The sequence below is a fragment of the Python bivittatus genome, unplaced genomic scaffold, assembly GCF_059951505.1.
Source record: "Python bivittatus isolate LINGU-HERP-01145 unplaced genomic scaffold, Pbiv_v1 ctg000190_np1212, whole genome shotgun sequence".
Classification (NCBI taxonomy): Eukaryota; Metazoa; Chordata; class Lepidosauria; order Squamata; family Pythonidae; genus Python; species Python bivittatus.
Genome location: NW_028277042.1, coordinates 2,075,354 through 2,094,166, shown reverse-complemented (window position 1 = coordinate 2,094,166; position 18,813 = coordinate 2,075,354). Strand labels below are relative to the sequence as shown.

The window sequence follows — 18,813 nt, the reverse complement described above, 5'->3', positions numbered from 1 at the left end:
TTTAACAGTCTGAATTATCTTTCTGGACAGAAATCCTTGTATTATTTTTAGAAACTTTCTATTGATCATTGGTAGGCTATCTTTACGCCTACACTATCTTTACGCCTACATAAGGCATGACAGAAGAAAGAGAGATGGTGCATGCATTTTGTCCTTGACTGAGCCTTTGATGAAGCCATCAGTGGAAAATTCAGTTTTACTATACTTATATATTGCTTGTATTTATTGCTGTATTATTCTTATACATTTTGTAAAACCACCTCAAGTCCATCTGGACTGAGGTATTGTACAAATTTCATAAGCAAATAAATAAAATTGTGGAAGAGTTCCTTTTCACATGCTCCTTAACCAAGTTAAGCGTATTATGTGAACACAGAACTGTGCTCTGTTTACATTTGCACTGCACACTTTAACACTTTGCGTTAAGAAACTCTGAGAGCTCCTGCTTCCCCCCTGTTTGAATTACTACCACATCACCCTGCCAAAGGTCTGCAGCGCTATTGGAGCCAGCCAGTGAGGCTGACCTGCTTTTCAGCCCTGCCAATGTCTGGAACCCAAAGCAGAAAGCCACGAACATACATTGCTCAGATTTTCTGATGGATCTAGGGTTGAATGCACACATCACACTTCAGTTCTGGATTGCACAATGCACACTGAATCATGATTTGTTCCAGGGAGCTGAGTTCACAAAACAAACCAAGCCACAAGAAACTAATCAAGGTGAAGGCTGAGCAAGCTTAGCATGATGTGTGCAGGCAGGGATTAGTTTTGTAAGTGATCTGGATAACTAGATTGCGGAAACACAGCAGAAAACAGTTAGTGTTGGGGGTCAAAATTGGTAGTCCCAGCCCTTACCAAATCTTCCATGTCATCCTCACCCAGATCCTCTTCCTCCTCCATTTCTGGCAGGGACAAGAGAGGTTTGTCAGTGCTGGGAAGCATAAATTCCCACCGCACAGGATCCCCGAGATCAAACTGGAGATCCTAGAAAAGGAACAGGTCCCATTAAATTCTCTGCAAGAAATGCTCCTGCTCAGACCAACCTCGGCTGACTGCTTGCCCCTTAAGGCCAGGCTAATCCAAGTAAATCTGAGGTTGGCCACAGTTAAAAGGCAGGATGCCTGCCCTGCTCCAAAAGGTTCTTAATGTTAAATTGGTCTCTGCAGGGCTCGGCCACCTCCTCTGTCCTCTGTCAATTGCAACAGAATGTCTAAGCAGCTTCTCCGTAGAGAGGGAGCAACAGATTGAAGAGAAATAACCTCTGGGATTTTGCCCAAGGGGTAGACTTGGTCTAAATGGGGACAATTTAGCAGTAATTTCTGGGGGTTGGGGGCTTCCTTGAAAATGGAAAATTGAGCTTGAGACCACACAGGTTCAGCAGCAAATGGCATAACAGACTGTGCAGATCGTGCAGGATTTCTACTCTCTCCCTTGAAGGATAAAGACACAAAATGAGTCCTTTTGTCAGTGACAAATTCCACCTTGCTGCTTACATTTTTGGCCATGGCTAGTTTAGAACCCAGCTACTGAGTCATACAGACTCTAAGCCCCAATTAACTAAACACAACGAGAGGGTCACCCAGCATGGGCCCATCACATGATACCCAGGTTCATACAGCATACTCTGGAAAATAATGGCTGGGCTCCTACAACAGGGCAATCCATTAACAATCCTGATCTTGTTTAGCCTTGCTCAGCCACTGCATAAAGAAAGGGTTAGGGTATCCAGCAGGGCCCCCTTGTCTGCGGCTAGAGGTCGTGCTTGAGTTTTTCCTTGTTTGCTTTGCCTGTTTTTCATCCTTGAGGGGCTGAAGGGCAGTCAGGCAGATACCTCAATGGAAGAAGCAGGGATGGCATCTTCAGCTCTTAGGGAAGCGTTCAACTTCTTCCCTGCTGTAAAATAAGTGTGTTAGGTTGTGGGTTATTTCAGTGGGTAGGGAAAAAAGTTTCAAGAGGCTCAAGATTCCTGACTTCCAGGGAAGAAATGGTGGAATGAAGATGGCCCTGTGAAAAGTAGAGCTGATGACCGTAGCAGAATGAATGGCTGGCGAGTACACTGGCCCTTCATAATTCCTCTCTGGACAAGGAGAGGACTTGAGATCACCCACAAGTGTTCCACACAGTTGCTCCTCACTAGGAGACCGCAAGACAGCAGTCTCCGGTGGGTTTAGAGTTCTGGGAGATGAGGGAATAACCATCTTGCTCAAAACACAGTCAGCACCTTTGAAAGGACAATAAATTTGCATACTTCCTTTTATAATCACTTTTAGAAATAGCTTGTTAACTGCTTTTCAGCTATTAGGAACCTTAGGATCAACAAGTTTTACAGCACCGGGTGAGTTTCCTTCAATCCGTAGTGAAAGACGTTTTAACTACAAGTTTAAGAACTTTTAAAAAAAATCTTTTTGGGAATAAACAGCAAAAGGGTGATTAAAACTTTGATTTTAAAAAGTTATAAATGGACTAAGGGTCCAAATAAATTTGAAATAAGATTTTGGAATTAATGATAAAGATTCCCTCCCACGGGAAAATGCTTTTGTTTTGAATTAAAAAATAAATAAATAAAAGAGAAGACTTTAAATATTGGACACTAGAGGGAACTAAAGATTATAATTAAAGGAGAAGAAACTCAAACTCGACATACAATTACAGAATGTAGCAAAATTTTAACACTGGACATACTGAAGGATATTTTTGAAGAATGGACCCAGAAGTTAATTTTAAGAATGTCACCTTCTTAACAGACTGGGTTTAACAAAAGTTATGGAAGAGGAACAAGTTCTACCTGACAAAACTGAGATTGAGTGGAAAGTGGATTTAAAAATGACAGGCTACAAGAATGCCATGGAAATAGATGCTACACTGGACATACAAAAGAAACTGGCTGATGTCTTAATAATTAAAAGGGATATACAAATAACAAACCAAGAGACTGACCTGGATAATTTTCCTATATTGGATTTACAAAAGAGGCTTGTTAAAGTTTTGAAGAATTTTGTGAGAAGGGAAAAAGAAAAAATGAAAAGAAATCAAGTTCTAGGACATTATTTAAAGGGACTAAAGATCAAGATTGTTCAAAGTAAAAGGAAGGAATATAAAGTTGGGTTATTTGATCAAGGTTAAAACAGATATGTTGTTATTTCTGGTAACCCTTAATGGACTTTTGCTGACACCAGGACTGAAATGACAAGGCTTTAAGGATTTGTTTATAGATAAGAGATGGGATATGGGAAGAAGAGGTCATTTGTTGTAATTTAAGAGGAGATGAGAAGTTACTAAAATTGTTTATACTTGTTGTAATAAAGGGGGAAGTCACTTCTTTATATAATTGTTTTCTTCTTCTTTACTATATTATTTTTTCTTTCTTTCCTACGTTTCCTTCTCTTTTCCCATTTTTTCTTTCTTTGCTGTGCCTTCTATTTTTTATTCTTTTTTTCAGTTTGCATTCATTTTTACTGTTGTAACTGTAATTTTTAATAACACTGCAATTTAAAAAAAAAAAGAGGCTCGAGATTCCCCTGAGTGAGAAGGCAACAGTCCCAGCCTGAGTCTTACCCTGCAGGCATTCCAACAATCCTGCATGTTGATCCAGTAATTCCGATGGTTCCACAGACTCTCAATACCCAGGAAGTGATCGTCAACGGTACTGTAGCTTTTTCCAGTGAAAGGGTCAATAAAGAAGCTCTCAGGCACCTCCCGCTTGCCTGAGAGAATGAGCACCCAGGCGTGGACACGGAGACCGTACAGCGGGTCTGGCTTAGGCTTCTCCTCCATCTGGAGCAGAGAAAAAGAGAGCCATGGCTCTTACCGTAGCAAGCTTCAGGCACTGGATGCTTCTTCCTTATCAAAGGTCTCGCTGATGTCTGCAAACAGTGACAAATGAAACTTTGCACACCGTGGCTTCTGGCATCTACGAACAATTAACCCAGGAGAAGAGAGAATGGTGACCTTTTCAGGTGAGGGGCATCGTTGCATGATCATCTCTAGTGATCTGGGCCAGTATATTAAAATTGAAATTAAATGGTCCAAATCTCACAGATTCCAGCAAAATCCCATGGAAACACTGACATTTCAAATGATCTTGCAAAGTTATAGTGTTCTCAGCTGGACTCCTGTGAGAAGTTGCACAAAACACCCATTTTGATTATAGAGACTGGTGTTTCTCAATCTCAGCGACTTTAAGATCTGTGGACTTCAGCTGCTAGAATTCAGAAAAATGTATTTAAAGGCATAGAGTAAAAATATAGATTGTACAAAAAAGAAACCAGTTATGCTCAGATTATTAAAACATGTAAACATAACAAATATGTAATATAGTAATATATTAATTATATTTTAGTAATCCATTAAATCATTAAGAAGACAAACTAAATTGCAGATAGTGAAATAAAGTTCTAACCATTTTCCCATCCAAGTTCATGGACCCCCTGAAACCTATCCACAGATCCCCAATGGGTCCGTGGACTTCAGGTTGAGAACCCTTCTACTGAAACATGAAAACCAACCCTCATAAAAGGTCACCACAAGGTTGACCTTTACTGTTAGTACAAATCATCTGGGGATAGATGTTACAGTCTCTAGTTCAGGGTTAAAAAGAGCAGTCTTCACAGAAATGCTCCATTCAATCATCATTTCTTTTTGTGATTAAACTGAAAAGTCCCTAGCTCCATCCCAACAACTCTTAAGGATTACTCAGTAAAATGGTAAGCTTGGTCATAATCAATTTTGCATCCTGGAAATAAACAAAAAGGAGAACAGTTTTTGGGGGACACCAGTTCTCCCATGACAGCCTAACATGGTTCTCTGCATGACTCCAAAGTTAATTTTGAACCTTTTTTTTTTTTTTTTTTAAAAGCTGATCATCAGATTTAGCAATAACTTAGGTAATAATGACAGAGTCTGGCAAGATTTTGGAGTGAGATAGGAATGTCTTGCAAGATTTGGTACTCTTTTGAGAGTTCGACCTTAAAAAATACTTAATTGGGAAAAAAAAGACTTGGAGAAGGACCATGCATCTTTGGTCAATGGTGTCCAGTGGTCAAACCCCATGAAGCTGGGCAAGATCAAGGAAGCAAGAACTATGCAGACTTCAGGAAGGTCATATTAGTACTAATATGGGATAAATACAGAATCAAGGAAACTGAAAGAGGAATTTCCCACCCTCCTTTATAGTGATGTCTTTAAGGTGGTGACTCTGAATGATTGGAAATGCTTCTAACAAGGTTTCTCCTGGGCTGAGCTGCCAGCAGATTCACCTCCTACCTCTTGATTGCGTAGGTCTCTTCTCCTTGTGATACCTTTCCCAGCCTTCCCACAACTCTCACATCAGCCACCCCAGCCCACAAGTCTCTTCCCACACGCCAGGCTACATAGCTCACGGCCTTCTTCTCTTCCTCCTCCTTCTGCCTCTTCTCTTCTGCAGCCTGTTCTACAGCTTGCTGCTTGGCTTCCTGGCGCAACTCAAATTTGCTCCGCAGGTCACGTGGGGGCTTGATAGCATATTTCTTAGGCTTCTCCTTCTCGGCTTCTACTGGGACCTGCAGGCAAAACAGTCCCTCTTTACTCCAACCTTTGGAAGCTACTCAACCACAAATGTCTGCTTATGGTCAGGAGACAGCAGGTGGAGCCCAAATGTTCCACGTTCTGCTTCAGACTACCACTTCACAGACAGTGCAGGCATTCCCAAAATGTCCTGAACTTAGTTATTGAGCTGACTTATTTTCTACATTTGCATAATATGCCAAACTATAAGGGCTGGTTTGCACATTATAAAAAATTAACCAAGGTTAGCACTAATCAAGCTTAGCGCATTGTGCCAATGTATCTGCTATGTCTTGACCTGATCTGGTTAAGCATGTTGTGTGTGCACAGCAACAGGGATGTATAATAGGTAAACACATGGCCAAACTGCTTTTTAAAATCATCATTATTATTATTTAACAAGACAGAAGATAAGTATTCCTAACTAATTGTTGAACCGGTTTGGAGAATCAAATGTGATTCAAGTTTCCTACTGGATAAATCCATTCAGTTCAGAGATTTAGTTGAATTGGCATCAAGACGTTGGACCAAATCTTCACCCTAAAAATTATTCAAAACATTTGGGAGTAGTCATATTAAGTGAAATTTATTAACTCAAGGTTATTTACACAGTATTTAAATTTAAATCAAATCCAGTTTTGCCCTTGTTCTGACTACTCGGTTAATACCATCTGGGCTTTCTTGCATATTATTGATCAGGGCAAGTTCCCCCAAATCAGTGTTGTCCAAACTTGGCCACTTTAAGATGTGTGGACTTCAACTCCCAGAATTCTGGGAGGGGAATTCTGGGAGTTGAAGTCCACTCAACTTAAAGTGGCCAAGTTTGGACAACACTGCCTCAAATGATGCACTCAGCAAAGGGACCATTTCTTTCTTTCTTTTCCAGTATTTTAATCGTTGTCAAATTTGCTTTGTTTATCTTCTTCTTTACTTTTTCAACATGCACAAACAACATTAAGTAACTTTACAGTGGAGATCTTAATATTAAGTAATCAGCTTAAGACTGAAACCTTTATTGTATAGCATATACTTTGATGCAATCCACAGTGGTTTTTTAAATGTTATATTCAATTCTGGATGAAGAAGCCAAATAATCTTAAATTCATTAACATTTATGATTTTAGGTGGTGTGGGTCTTCCGGGCTGTGTGGCCGTGTTCTGGAAGTTTTGTTTCCTAACGTTTCACCAGCACCTGTGACCAGCATCTTCAGAGTGCAGGAGCACAGACAGGAGCAGTTCTCTCTGTGCCCAGGGTGATGTGGCCCTTTTGTGGGTATTTATAGGGATCTGGGGGGAAGGGGGATTGGGTGTGTGTGTGTGGGGGGTTGAGTTACTGAGTGGCTGCTTGTTTTGGTGTCACCATCTGTGTGTATCTTCCTGGGGATTAGGCAGGGTTTTTTCTTCTATTGAATTGTTAACGAGGGGCTGCTGGGGGTGATTAGCAAGTTCATTGTGTGAACTGTTCACGGTGGTTGAGCTGAGTTCGTTGACCTTTTGCAGGCTGTATTTTTCAGGATTGGTAGCCAGGTTTTGTTGATTTTTAGACTCTCCTCTTTTTTATTGAAACTGTGCTGGTGTTTGTGAATCTCAATGGCTTCCCGGTAGAGCCCCCAATCCCCCCCTTCCCCCCCCCTCAGATCTCTATAAATACCCACAGAAGGGTCACATCACCCTGGGCACAGAGAGAACCGCTCCTGTCTGTGCTCCTGCACTCTGAAGATGCTGGTCACAGATGCTGGTGAAACGTTAGGAAACAAAACTTCCAGAACACGGCCACACAGCCCGGAAGACCCACACCAGCCATCATATGCCGGCTGTGAAAGCCTTCGACAATACATTTATGATTTTAAATCATAATTAATATTGATATAATATTTCTTTTTTTTTTATCCTTAATGGTCTAAATCAGTGTTTCTCAACCTTGGCAACTTGAAGATGTGTGGACTTCAACTTCCAGAATTCTGGAAGTTGAAGTCCACACATCTTCAAGTTGCCAAGGTTGAGAAACACTGGTCTAAATTGTCTAAATTTTAGAGGGTTAATAATCTTTAACCAACACTGTACAAATACCACTGTATTAAAACAACATAATGTATTATGCAAGTTTTACAACAATATAATAGAAAAATTACTATTAAAAAACCTCAGTGATGCTACTCAACCACAATACACACTTTGAAAAGAAAGGGAAAAAATGGCGCCCTCTTTTTCACACTCTGCAAATTGAAATGTTGCTGCCCTCTTGAGGGCCTTGCCCACAGTGGATGGAAAAGTCACTGAATGACTTGTGCAAGCAGTCTTTGAGGGGGTGGGTGGGGGTGGAAATCAATATTTGAGGAAAAGGAGTGGGTAGCCATGGGGTGGGGACTGGCGCAGATCTCACACGCATGGCTAGGAGTTACTGTTTCTCCTTGGGTTCTTTCAGGGTTCTTTCTCCTTGGGTTCTTTCTAAATCATGCTGAACACATTTCTGGATTTCACTGCAGTCTTCCTGAATTTCCAGCCTTGAAAGCAGGCTGGGAGAGGGGTAATAACTGTAAGAGGAGAGCCACATCAGTCCATGGTAGCCCCAGATCAGGAGGAGTCTGGCAGAACCTTTCCCAAGTAACAAAGCAGAAGCTTTTGTAAGCTGCAGCTCCCTTCATCACAGGTCAGAAATCAGGATCCAAAATAAGGGCAAAGTACTATCAGAGCATTTTAACCTCCCAGGACAGCCCACTACAGATCTCAGAATAACTGTTCTGGGGCAAAAAACCCCTTTTTCAGCGCAATTGAGAAGGCGACTGCTGGACATCCAATGGTTTCAGAAGTGGGTTTTTAATACATGAATATTGTAAATTGATGATGTGCTTGGAACATGTCTCCCATGTGGCCTGCATCTGTCTTCCCCTCCCTTCCGCCTGCACCTCATCCCGGTTTAAATCCTATATCGTTTTAGCCCTCCATGTATCTTACGAAATGAGCGCATAAGAGCTTCTGCCTTTTAATAAGGCAGGTGTTAGCTGGGCTGCTCCTGACTTTGGGGAGACTTAAATCCAAAGTACAAAGCCAGACCGAGCGGTCCACTCATTATGCTCCCTCTCTTTTGGCAGACCTGAATTAAATCCCCCCCCCCGCCCCCGGCAGCCAGGTTCTCACCTCTTCTGGTTTCGCCAAGAGTGGGCACAAGTCCTGGGATTCGTCCATCATGCAGATGTCCTTGGTGGCGTAGCCGTTCACGCAGTAGGCATCGTAGCCCGCCCCAATTAGCAGAGAGCATAAGAGGACGCTGAAGTCGAAACAGTTTCCCCGCTGGTACCGCAGGATGGTGGTTGGTGAATACAGGTAGCTGGGCTAGATAAAGAAGACATGGATCCTTCAACCCACATGCCTTTTTTGCGTTTCACTGAGGCTTTAATTCTCTGCATCCTTGGTCTGTTGTTTATTCCACTGTGTAGGTGTTACACATCTGTGCTTTAACAGATACTTTGATACACTGTTTTTGCCCCCAGCTTTAATTTTATTGTAAACTGAATGTTTCTAACGGAAAGGAATATCAGTGATTATGTAACCTTAGACCAGTGTTGTCCAAACTTGGCCGCTTTAAGATGAGTGGACTTCAACTCCCAGAATTCCCCAGCCAGCCATGCTGGCTGGGGAATTCTGGGAGTTGAAGTACACTCAACTTAAAGAGGCCACGTTTGGTCAAGACTGACTTACACAGAGAGGGTAAAATAGAACTGCTGGTAAGCAGGTCAGAAGCCACTTCTTTGTATCTTTTTTCTTTCTTTTCTATTTCTTTGGCTTTATTCCTTTTTCACTTTCTTACTACTTTTCCCTATTCCTTTTCTCTTCAAAATTTGTATTGTTTTTATTCTGTTGGAAACTTCTTGAATAAAAAAATATATACGTAAAAAAGGAAAGAATATGACCGATTGACTGGTGGATTGATTTTGTGCCATCGATTCGGTGTCAACTTGTAGCGGCCACATAGATAGACCTTCCCCAAGACAATCGGCCCTTATCCTGGTCCTTCAGGTCTTGTAACGGTGCCCCCATCACCACTGCAACTGAGTCCATCCCCCTTGCTGCTGGTCATCCTCTTCTTCTCTCTCCTTCCACCTTTCCCAGCATAACAGACTTCTCAAGAGAGCCCTGAATGGGTGGGGGTTCTTGGGAGTGATACTTTCCCCCAGCAACGCAGTATTTCATTCACGGAGAGAGAGAAGCTATATGAGGACCACAGAAAACTCTGAGAGCTGCTGTGGCTTAGCAGTACCTAAGACAGTGGTCTTTAAACTAGCAAGATACCAGTTCAAATCTTGTTTCTAGCAAGAACTCATTCAGGGATTTTAGGCAAGGTTTAATTGTTCCAGCACCCACCCTTCTCCTCTCTGTAATATGGGATGCTCATTTGACAATATTCAGATAATATTCTTACTAGTGTTTAAGACAGATTTCCTCAATCTGGTATGTTCCCCCTTTAAAAATATTTTTATTAGAATTTTACAATACAATAAAAGTATAAAAATGAAAAGAAAAATAAGAAAAAGAAAAGAATTAGAAAAAAGAAAAGCGAAAAAAAGAAAGAAAACTTAGAATTTTGACCTCTGCCCTTTTTTCTATTGTATAATTGCCATCTTCATCTTTTCCCTCCCTCTTTAACCCTTTCTAATCCCCAAATCCATAAATCACCAGTTCTGTCTTTTCTTCTCTCAGCAAAAAGTCCATATAAGGCGTCTACTCTTTTAAGAAAGTCTTTATCATTTTTTCCCCCTGACCAAATTAGAATCTAGTACGTTCCCAATGTACTTGAACTGCTAATCCCAGAATTCCGTGCTGGCCCAGAAGGGAATTCTGGGAATTGCAGTCTCAACCAGGTTCATGGGTTTCACGTGGTGGACATCTTTAGCACCCTATCTGCACAACCTCGAGTTCTTCTTTGCATCGGCTCCCCCATGAAACACTCAGATCACCTGTAAATGTCCTACTTCTTACCGGTGCAATTGGAGACGGAAGAGGCTCCATAGTGAGATAATCAGAAACAAAACGGGCGGCGTTATCCCAGTTGTATAATTCTGAGTAGGGGAGCAGAGTTGGCCGGACAGTGGTGCTTACAAATTTCTGGAACAAAAAGCCATTGGGTTGTTTTTACAAGCAGTGTGAAAATATAAATCAACCAACCAGGACTCTAACCTCATCAGAAATATAATCCCATATCAACTGAATTGAGATTTCAACTCCTAAAAGTTCTGGCATTTCCATATTATGCACTGAAACATATAAACAAAACATTCTCAGATGTGCTACAAAAGCCTATGTCTCTTCATGGCTGAAAAAAGATAAATGTCTCCAAAATCCCAACCGAACCCTGAATTTAGACATTGGTAAAGTTAATGAGGTTTTTTTAATCTTTTGTTTTTGAAAATTGATTGCATTAATCATTATTGTCTTGCAATATAGTGACATGCTTTGTTGTAATTTTTTTTTTAAAAAAAAGATTTTTAAAAACCTGTTTCAACTTTCTAATTTCCTATGAGTTTCTGGATAAGCAAGTTAACCACTCAGTGAAATGCTCCTGTTTTTATAGGTCAATATAACATTCTAGATACTCTGTAAAATAATTAAGCTCATTTAAAAAAAAAAAACTCATGACATCTAAAAATTATATTTTTAAAATATGTTTGCCAGCTACTGTTTGCTATTTGAAGTACAGATAGTCCCCAGGTAACAGACAACCATAGTTAAGAACAGAGCCTACTGTAGCAAAATTTGAGTTAAATACACAGTGATTCGAGTTAAATACACAATGGTTTGAGTTCATTACATAATACTACTTATATAGTATTATACAATAGTACCATTCTGGCTTACATACAAATTTGACTTAGGGACATACCTTGGGAACAGAACTCGTTCTTAAACTGAGGACTAACTGTATATATACTGTTTGCTGTGGCACACGCTTTATGGAATATTCTCCCCCCTGAAGTAAGGCTGGCTTCATCTTTTTGATTTCCTGGAAGTCCCTCAAGTCCTGGTTGGGCCATCCAGCCTGGGGACCCCAGGTGACTGGCGAAATATTGAGGTGGCTCCACTGTTATTAACACCTGTTCTTTGCCCAATATTTATTTTTTATTTTAGTTTTATGCTTTTTATAATTTTAAAGCTTTTAATAATAACATTAATAACTGTTCTGTAAATACTAATTGTTTTTTTAGCTTTCTTGTATGCCGCCTAGAGTCACTTGTTTGTGAGCTGGGTGGCTGTATAAATTTGACAAATAAATAAATAAAATTTGCTCCCCCCACAAAAAAGGACGAGCAGACTTTGCAAGTGACATGCAGAAATCCATCCCAGGAAGGAATTTACAGATTTTCTGTAAATCAGGACCAGATAATGCCAGACAGGATCTTTGCAGGCAATTTTAACACAATTATATTTTTGCAGCTGGGAGGCCACCCGCTTTGTCCTACAGATAAGCAGATACAAAAGTTGTCCTTTCAAAGATTCAACAATGTTCTGCTTTAAAAAAACAAATGGAGAGAACTTTACAAATAAAGAAGTAGAGGACAAACAGTGAAGGATCATGGTATGCATTATAACCACACTATTTTTTTCTCTGCAGTTTTCTGAGAAAACTGCCTCAGAGAATCCCTGGAAATGTAGTACTCTGATTGCTTCATAAAAATTCTCAGCATTTCCTCCATTTCCCTTTCTTTAAAGCCAGACCTACGCTGGCTCTCCTCAAGAAGCCTTCCTAAGCGATAGAGTTTGGCATGTGTCAAGATACACACGGGCAATACACATAAGCGTACACACACCCCTACACAAAGCTGGAGTAAAAAAAGGGGGGGGTTGTTTTTGCAAAGACTCCTGGAAGAAGGGAGAGAGAGGGGAATTTCTCTTTCCTTCTTCCCCAACCCTGATGAAATGTGGGCTCCTAGGAAAAAGTATCACAGGGACATCACGCTCTTTGCACCTCACTTCTTCACTACAGGAATTTGGGGGTGGGATTCAGGGACCCAAGCTGGCTATCTGGGCATCCAAACCAACCCAGAAAGGTGTCATTCATGGGTTGGATACAACCTGAAGGCTATCAGTACAACTAAGTGCCATGCGTGGGTCCACCACAGCTTCATTTGTGGTCCCCATTGAAGATCTCCATCCTGGCTTGAATGTCTGTTTGGAATCATGGCTAAATGTTCTTATCCCAACTAGTATATAAGCCTCTCCTTGTAGGCAAGGTGATTGGTTCTCCCCCTCCCCAGCTTTATGGTCACCCTCTTTCAACATGTCACCAACCTCCATCAGTCAGGGAGTGGGAAGGATCTGATTTCCGGACTCTGCTAGGGCCTCGCTAGGTTCTTTGCCTGCTCCTCCTTCTCAACCCATTTATGCATTTCAAATCGTGTGGGAAGAGATGAGGGCAGAAATAGCCCCTGAGAGCAGGGAGGAATATCCCACCAGGACTTTGCAACCTGTAGAGCAGAGGAACTTACCTCTGCTAGATTATCTGCTAGATGACAACTGTTTCTCTTACAACATTGGAAGTTGGGGGCAGGGGAGCAATTGAGACCTTTGAAGACAAATACTGTAAGCACAAACATGCCCTTTTCTTCTTCCCCAAAGGAAATAGTGGGAGTTTGTTCTCCTCTACTTTATTAAAAGCTGGTAAATCAGCTTGTTAAAAATTGGGTCACAAACAGAGATGAGGAGGCAACAGTTTTGAAAATAGCTGACTTGTGGGCAGTGGATAGTGGTCCCCCCAAAATGGGTATGTCTCCCACACTCCCCAGATACACTTCTGGTCACACCTCTGATTGGTCTCTACGTTAATGGGTGATAAGGGCAAATGATGGGACTGAGTGGGAAGATGCTGCTTGTGCTGTGGTTAAAGTGGAAAATTGGCCATCATAAACTGGTTTAACAGCCATTTCTTCTACCTGGAAATTACTCTGGGATTCCACACAGGTGTAACCGTCTCTAGCAGACAATTCTCAGCCTGTTGATCAAATGGCAGCTTCCAGATTCTTGGGGAAACTTGCCATCTTCCAACATATGCTCATTTCTAGACCCTTTGCCCTACTTACTTCCATACCACATTCATTGACAGGGTGAAGGAAGAGGGGCTCACGGTCCGGGCAAAGGTGTGCGTACTGCCGATGAAAATTATCAGCCACTTGCAGAAGCATCTGCTCCTTGGGTGAATTGGTCTTGTAGGACTCTGGCAAATAGGCAGTGTCAATCTTGGTCCAGTCAAATTCACTATAAGCCAGAAGGACAAAGAAGGAGAAGAGGTTGGCGGAGAACCAAGGTACCAATTCCATCTAGAGAGCAAAAACCTTCCTCACTGCATTCAACGAACATATTACAGGATTTAGGTTGCCTTGTTCCCAGTTAGGTTGATCTTGTCCCTTCTTATTGAGAGCTTTAGACGGAAGGGCTACCTAGCAATCTGCTGAGATTTCAGGGAATGACTTCCTGATAGGAGACCAAAAGAGATGCTTGTTTTGTTTTGCTATAAGCTACAAGCAGAACTCTCTCTGACCATCTATGGTTCAAGGAGCCTAATGTGCTATTCCACTGAATTTTAAAGTAAACATTTTTTTAAAAAGTTCCTGCAGCGTAAGATCAGAGGACTCTAGCTAAGGGCTTTCCCCCACTTTCATGTGAAAACAGCCTTCACCCATCGTTGAGTCAGGAGAAAACTATTGTTTGAGATTGGTTGCCCTCTCGGCTGATTGCTTTCCTGCCTCAATTGCTTCTGCTCCCAGGCACCCCTGACTTCCAAGGTAAACGGTGAGGACAACGCTTCAGAGATTTCACAGCCCTTGAGGCTGCCAGGGATGGTGTCAGAAGAAAGGGAAAGGCGATTTAGCACCACTCCCACTAAGAACACTGTAAGGCTGTCCTACTTGTGGAAGAAAAAAGATGTTGCCAGGCCATACTTGTGCCATGGTTAAGTGCGCGTGGGCAAAGCTTGATCCATGTGCAAGTTTAAACTCCCATTTCTAGTAGAATGACATCATTTTGCACATCAAGAAATTTTGGAGAGAGAACATTTGTCTATGGGCTGCATCACTGCTCCAAAGTAAAACTCTTTGCAAACTTCTTGTAGCCATGCATCTAGGAAGTACCAGGTCATTTGGTAAAACTGGCATTTACATATACTTTGATGCTGCCCTTAGATGTGTTGGAGTAAGGCAGGAAATGTTATTTTAACACCAATACAGTTAAGGCTGCCTTTTTCATGGGCTGGAGATGAGACGGAAGAAATCTTATGAAGATTTGGCAGGAAAAAATGTTTCAGACCATGTGTTTGTGCCATGGGTAGGCACAGGGGACAAACAGATCTAAATATATTTACAAGTAATCCTAGTTACAAGATCAGTCCACAAATGCCACCAGATTCCCTTCAGACCAGTTGATGTCTAGTCCATTTCACTTAATCTAATCAAAATACATGAGTTAGTCAATTTCATAATCCCATCTAGTCAATTTCAGTCTTGCCGCCTGTGGATTTTCTCTTAGGTAATTTGTTGGATGTTAATGACAAGAGGTATACAGTCAGTTTGGTGGAGTGGTTAAAAGCACCAGGCTAGAGACTGGGAGACCAGGATCTAGTCCTGCCTTAGGCAGAAAGCCAGCTGGGTGACCTCAGGCCAGCCCCTCCCTCTCAGCCCTGGGAAGGAGAAGCAAGAGCAAAACGTTGCCAAAAAACCTTGCCAAGAAAACTGCATGGATTTGTCCAGGCAGTCACCAGGGATCAACACAGACTCAAAGGCACATTTAAAAAAAATTATGATAGGGCTAAAAGTAGCAGTAAACAGCACTCCTCATTCTTTTCTGTTTTCCTTCCACCCCCTTATTTGTTTATTCTATTTCTAATCCAGCCTTTCTCTCCCCATTTAGCAGGCTACCAGAAAAAATCAGGTCCTTCTTCAGAGATCTGAGCTGACCTGGATTTGAAAAGTAGCCCAAGCATTGTAGTTTTTTTCAGTTTCAATTCTTTGCAATTTAAGCAGGACAGTTAAGAGTTCAGTGTTTAAGGGCTATGGATCTGGAAACCCCATGTGCACAAGGGTCCTCATTCAGTTCAGGAGTTCACATAATAAAAGTGAAAAGTAAAAATAAGGAAAAGTGCATGAGCAATAAAAAAGAAGACAATCTTTGCATCAGCATGATAAAACTGGACCGGAACATATTCAATGGATTTGCTGATCAGATCAGATCATGATATTTACTAGAATACAGGTAGGTATTCTCAGGGATATTTTCAGAGAACTTTCAGCTCTGTTTCTATGTTAACTCAGAAGTAGCTTTATCTCTAATCATCTATCCCTGCACAGAATTGGTTGGGGAATTCTGGGAGTTGAAGTCCATTCATTGTAAAGTTGCCAAGGTTGAGAAATACTGGTTTTAATGAAAGATGCTGTAACTGGGAACACACAGATAAAGAGATGAGATTATCACACTCAAAGATTGAGCCAACAGAACACTGGATCAGCGGGCAGCAGCCTCAAAATATTGGGGCAAAAATGGTTAGACAAAAAGAAAACACAAGCTTGTTTCAGAACAAGGGAGGCCAGCTATTATCTTAGCTACTAGGTCCTGTCCTAAGTAAAAACAGAACATAAATTGGCCAATACATTTAAATAAATAAAGAAAGAACAACAACATTGCAGGTTGCATGCACCCATACAGACACATAGGAAGATTTCCTGAAATATGCACATCGTGTTCTTCTTTGTGACTGAAGCAGGACAGTAATAGTTATTGTTTACGGGCTATGGATCTGGAAACTCCCCATGAAATTCCAGAAGTGAATCAGAGGAAATTATAATACAGAAGTCTTAACTGGAAACATTCTAGACCTTTTTGCATGAAAAGTGCACATTCTGTCCCAGCCGTTCCTCACTTTGCAAATAATATTTCGATATGTCTCCCCATTACACCCTCCCTCAAGTTTTGCTGCTGTGTTGCCTGCATTTGCAAAAGAAGCCAAACAAAGCATGATTAAAACAAGCCATGGCTTTGGGTGATGCACAAACCAAGTCTTTGTCCCTATTTACTCAGGTCAAGATTAAACATAATTACTGTTCTGAACCGACTTCCCAAACTTGATGCCCTTCAGATGTGTTGGGCTTCCAAATCAGCCCAGGATCAGATCAGGGGAAGGTTGGCTTAGCCTGATAGGTACATAGGATTTGTTTCTAGAGAGAGTATTTTAACCTGGGCTAATTTTCAGCCATGGCATAGTATGCTTCCTGATGGTTAACTGAACTGAAATTCCTGGGTTCACAGGACACACTGCACCATAAACTACCTGGTTGGTTTGGACCAATAAACAAGGCTAAAATGCAGCTAACTAGCTTAGGTTAACTAGCTCAGACAGTTTTAAAAAGGTTGGTGAGACAGGAGGTTACCACATACACCCCCAATTTGCACAGACAACCTGTGTTTGTACAAGAGGCTCAACCAATCAAGGCCTGGTGACTGCATTTTCACAACATGCTAATAAATTTCAACGTGGATCTTCACAATGTGCTAATAAATTTCAGCCCATTTAGTAGGCTTATGATACAACCTATTTGCAAACCCAGAAAATGGGTCAAAACAGTAACTAACTTTCATGCCACCAAGTTAGATAGTGCTTACTATAGAACTTTAGGAACGTGGACGTGGATCTGCGACAGCTGCTTCTCCAGGTCTTGGACTTCATCAATAAGGTTCGAGGGGTTTAGCAATTCTTCCTCACCTCCCCTATTGGGAGATCCAAATTCCTTCTCACTGCCCTCCATCTTGGTACTTCCAACAGCATAAGTTGTCCAAAAAAACCTGGGGGGGCAAAGTCATAGAGAGCAAAATGACGCATTCAGGACAAAAGATGTTCCCCACCCTCTGTAGCAAATACCCTGGAAAGAAAGGGTCGTGGGATGGTGGAATGTGACTCCTAAGCCTTTCAGGATTAAATGGGATGAAAAGCAGGTCTGTGGGGAAAAAATATATATATATGAAAGGCAATTGCTAGCAGAGGGGCTCCAATGTGGATCAGGGTTGGGGAGGGAGATTCACCTTTGACTCCATGATGTTCCTGGAGTTGTGCTCTGATGTTTTCTTGGGAGTTCAATCCTCTCTTTTGGGCTCACTAAAATCATAGGACTATTTCTAATGTTTTCTTGGTACTGGGGCTCATGGATTTTAATTTATCTGAAATCCTCTCAGATTTTTATCTGCTGGCTGCTATGTTGTACTGGTTTTGACCCTGACATTTTCAAAATTATGTGTATTGCATAAAGACTCCTTCAAGATTGGGTACTGTATTTTCATGTTTTAACCTTAACAACCTTCCCATATCCAATGCTGTACAGATATCTTCATTTCAGTTCCCATCACGGCGCCAGCATGGTTTATGTCCATGGTGAGCAGGGATAACAGAAAGTGCTATCCAGCATCTCATGATGACATCAGATTGAAAAACCTGGTTTATCTCACACATCCATTTTGCAGAATCTGCGCTTGTGGTTTGCAAAGCCCCCAGCACTTGCTTGCTGAATTAACCCACTTTCTGAGTTCACACAACACGTTGAAACCACGAACTGACCAAATGGGTTGAGTTCAGACAATATACTAGGCCTCGGAATAACTAACCCTGGTTCGAAGGAACCCCCTTTAGCATCTCGTGCGAATGGAGCACTCGGTCTTCCAGGGATTTAGCTCAGTGGGATGCCCCAGGATCACCAGAGAATTGACCGAATATCAAAAAGCTTCTGAAAAACACTCACGGAGGGAAATGAGTTGGGTACAGGCCTTGAAGCTAAAAGATTTTCCCAACCCAGTACAAATCGGGATGAAAAAGGGTGCATGGGAGGTGCCTTACCTCTATCTCTATGCATTGACATTCTTCAGCAATGTCCTTCTTAAACAAGAAATGCCAAGGATGTTAACAAACAGCCCAACAGAAATACCAAAAGGGCTGGCGACTTTATAACAGGTCAATGTGCTCCCCCCAGCCCCCTCGATTTTGTCCTTTTCCTCCGAACAGACTTCAAGTACATCCTTGACTTTGCACTATTTGTGTAGAAAACATGACAGCTATTCCGGAAGATTATGTTAAGATTAGGCTCGGTAATCTCCACTGTGGGTATCTGTTTATCCATTAAGCCCTGCCGAGGAAAAATACGAGGGACTAAAAGAGAGCAAATATTTTATTTTTCTGGATTTCCCCTCTCAGAGATTTAAAACTCACTAGAGCGCAGGCATTCTTGGCATTGGAAGTAGAATTCCCAC

At 41.6% G+C, this 18,813-nt stretch overlaps 1 protein-coding gene across 1 annotated transcript in view; it reads right to left on the bottom strand.

The window, feature by feature from the left end:
- DRC7 (dynein regulatory complex subunit 7) overlaps positions 1-17,324 on the bottom strand; it is a 42,602-nt gene extending 25,278 nt beyond the window's left edge. The window contains exons 1-7 of the mRNA XM_088135884.1: positions 17,182-17,324; positions 13,614-13,788; positions 10,519-10,644; positions 8,680-8,874; positions 5,379-5,537; positions 3,556-3,774; positions 856-984 (exon numbers count right to left, since the gene is read on the bottom strand). Of these exons, the coding sequence (XP_087992010.1) occupies positions 856-984; positions 3,556-3,774; positions 5,379-5,537; positions 8,680-8,874; positions 10,519-10,644; positions 13,614-13,788; positions 17,182-17,324 (1,146 nt within the window). The remainder of the gene's footprint in view (positions 1-855; positions 985-3,555; positions 3,775-5,378; positions 5,538-8,679; positions 8,875-10,518; positions 10,645-13,613; positions 13,789-17,181) is intronic.
- Positions 17,325-18,813: the final 1,489 nt, after the last annotated feature.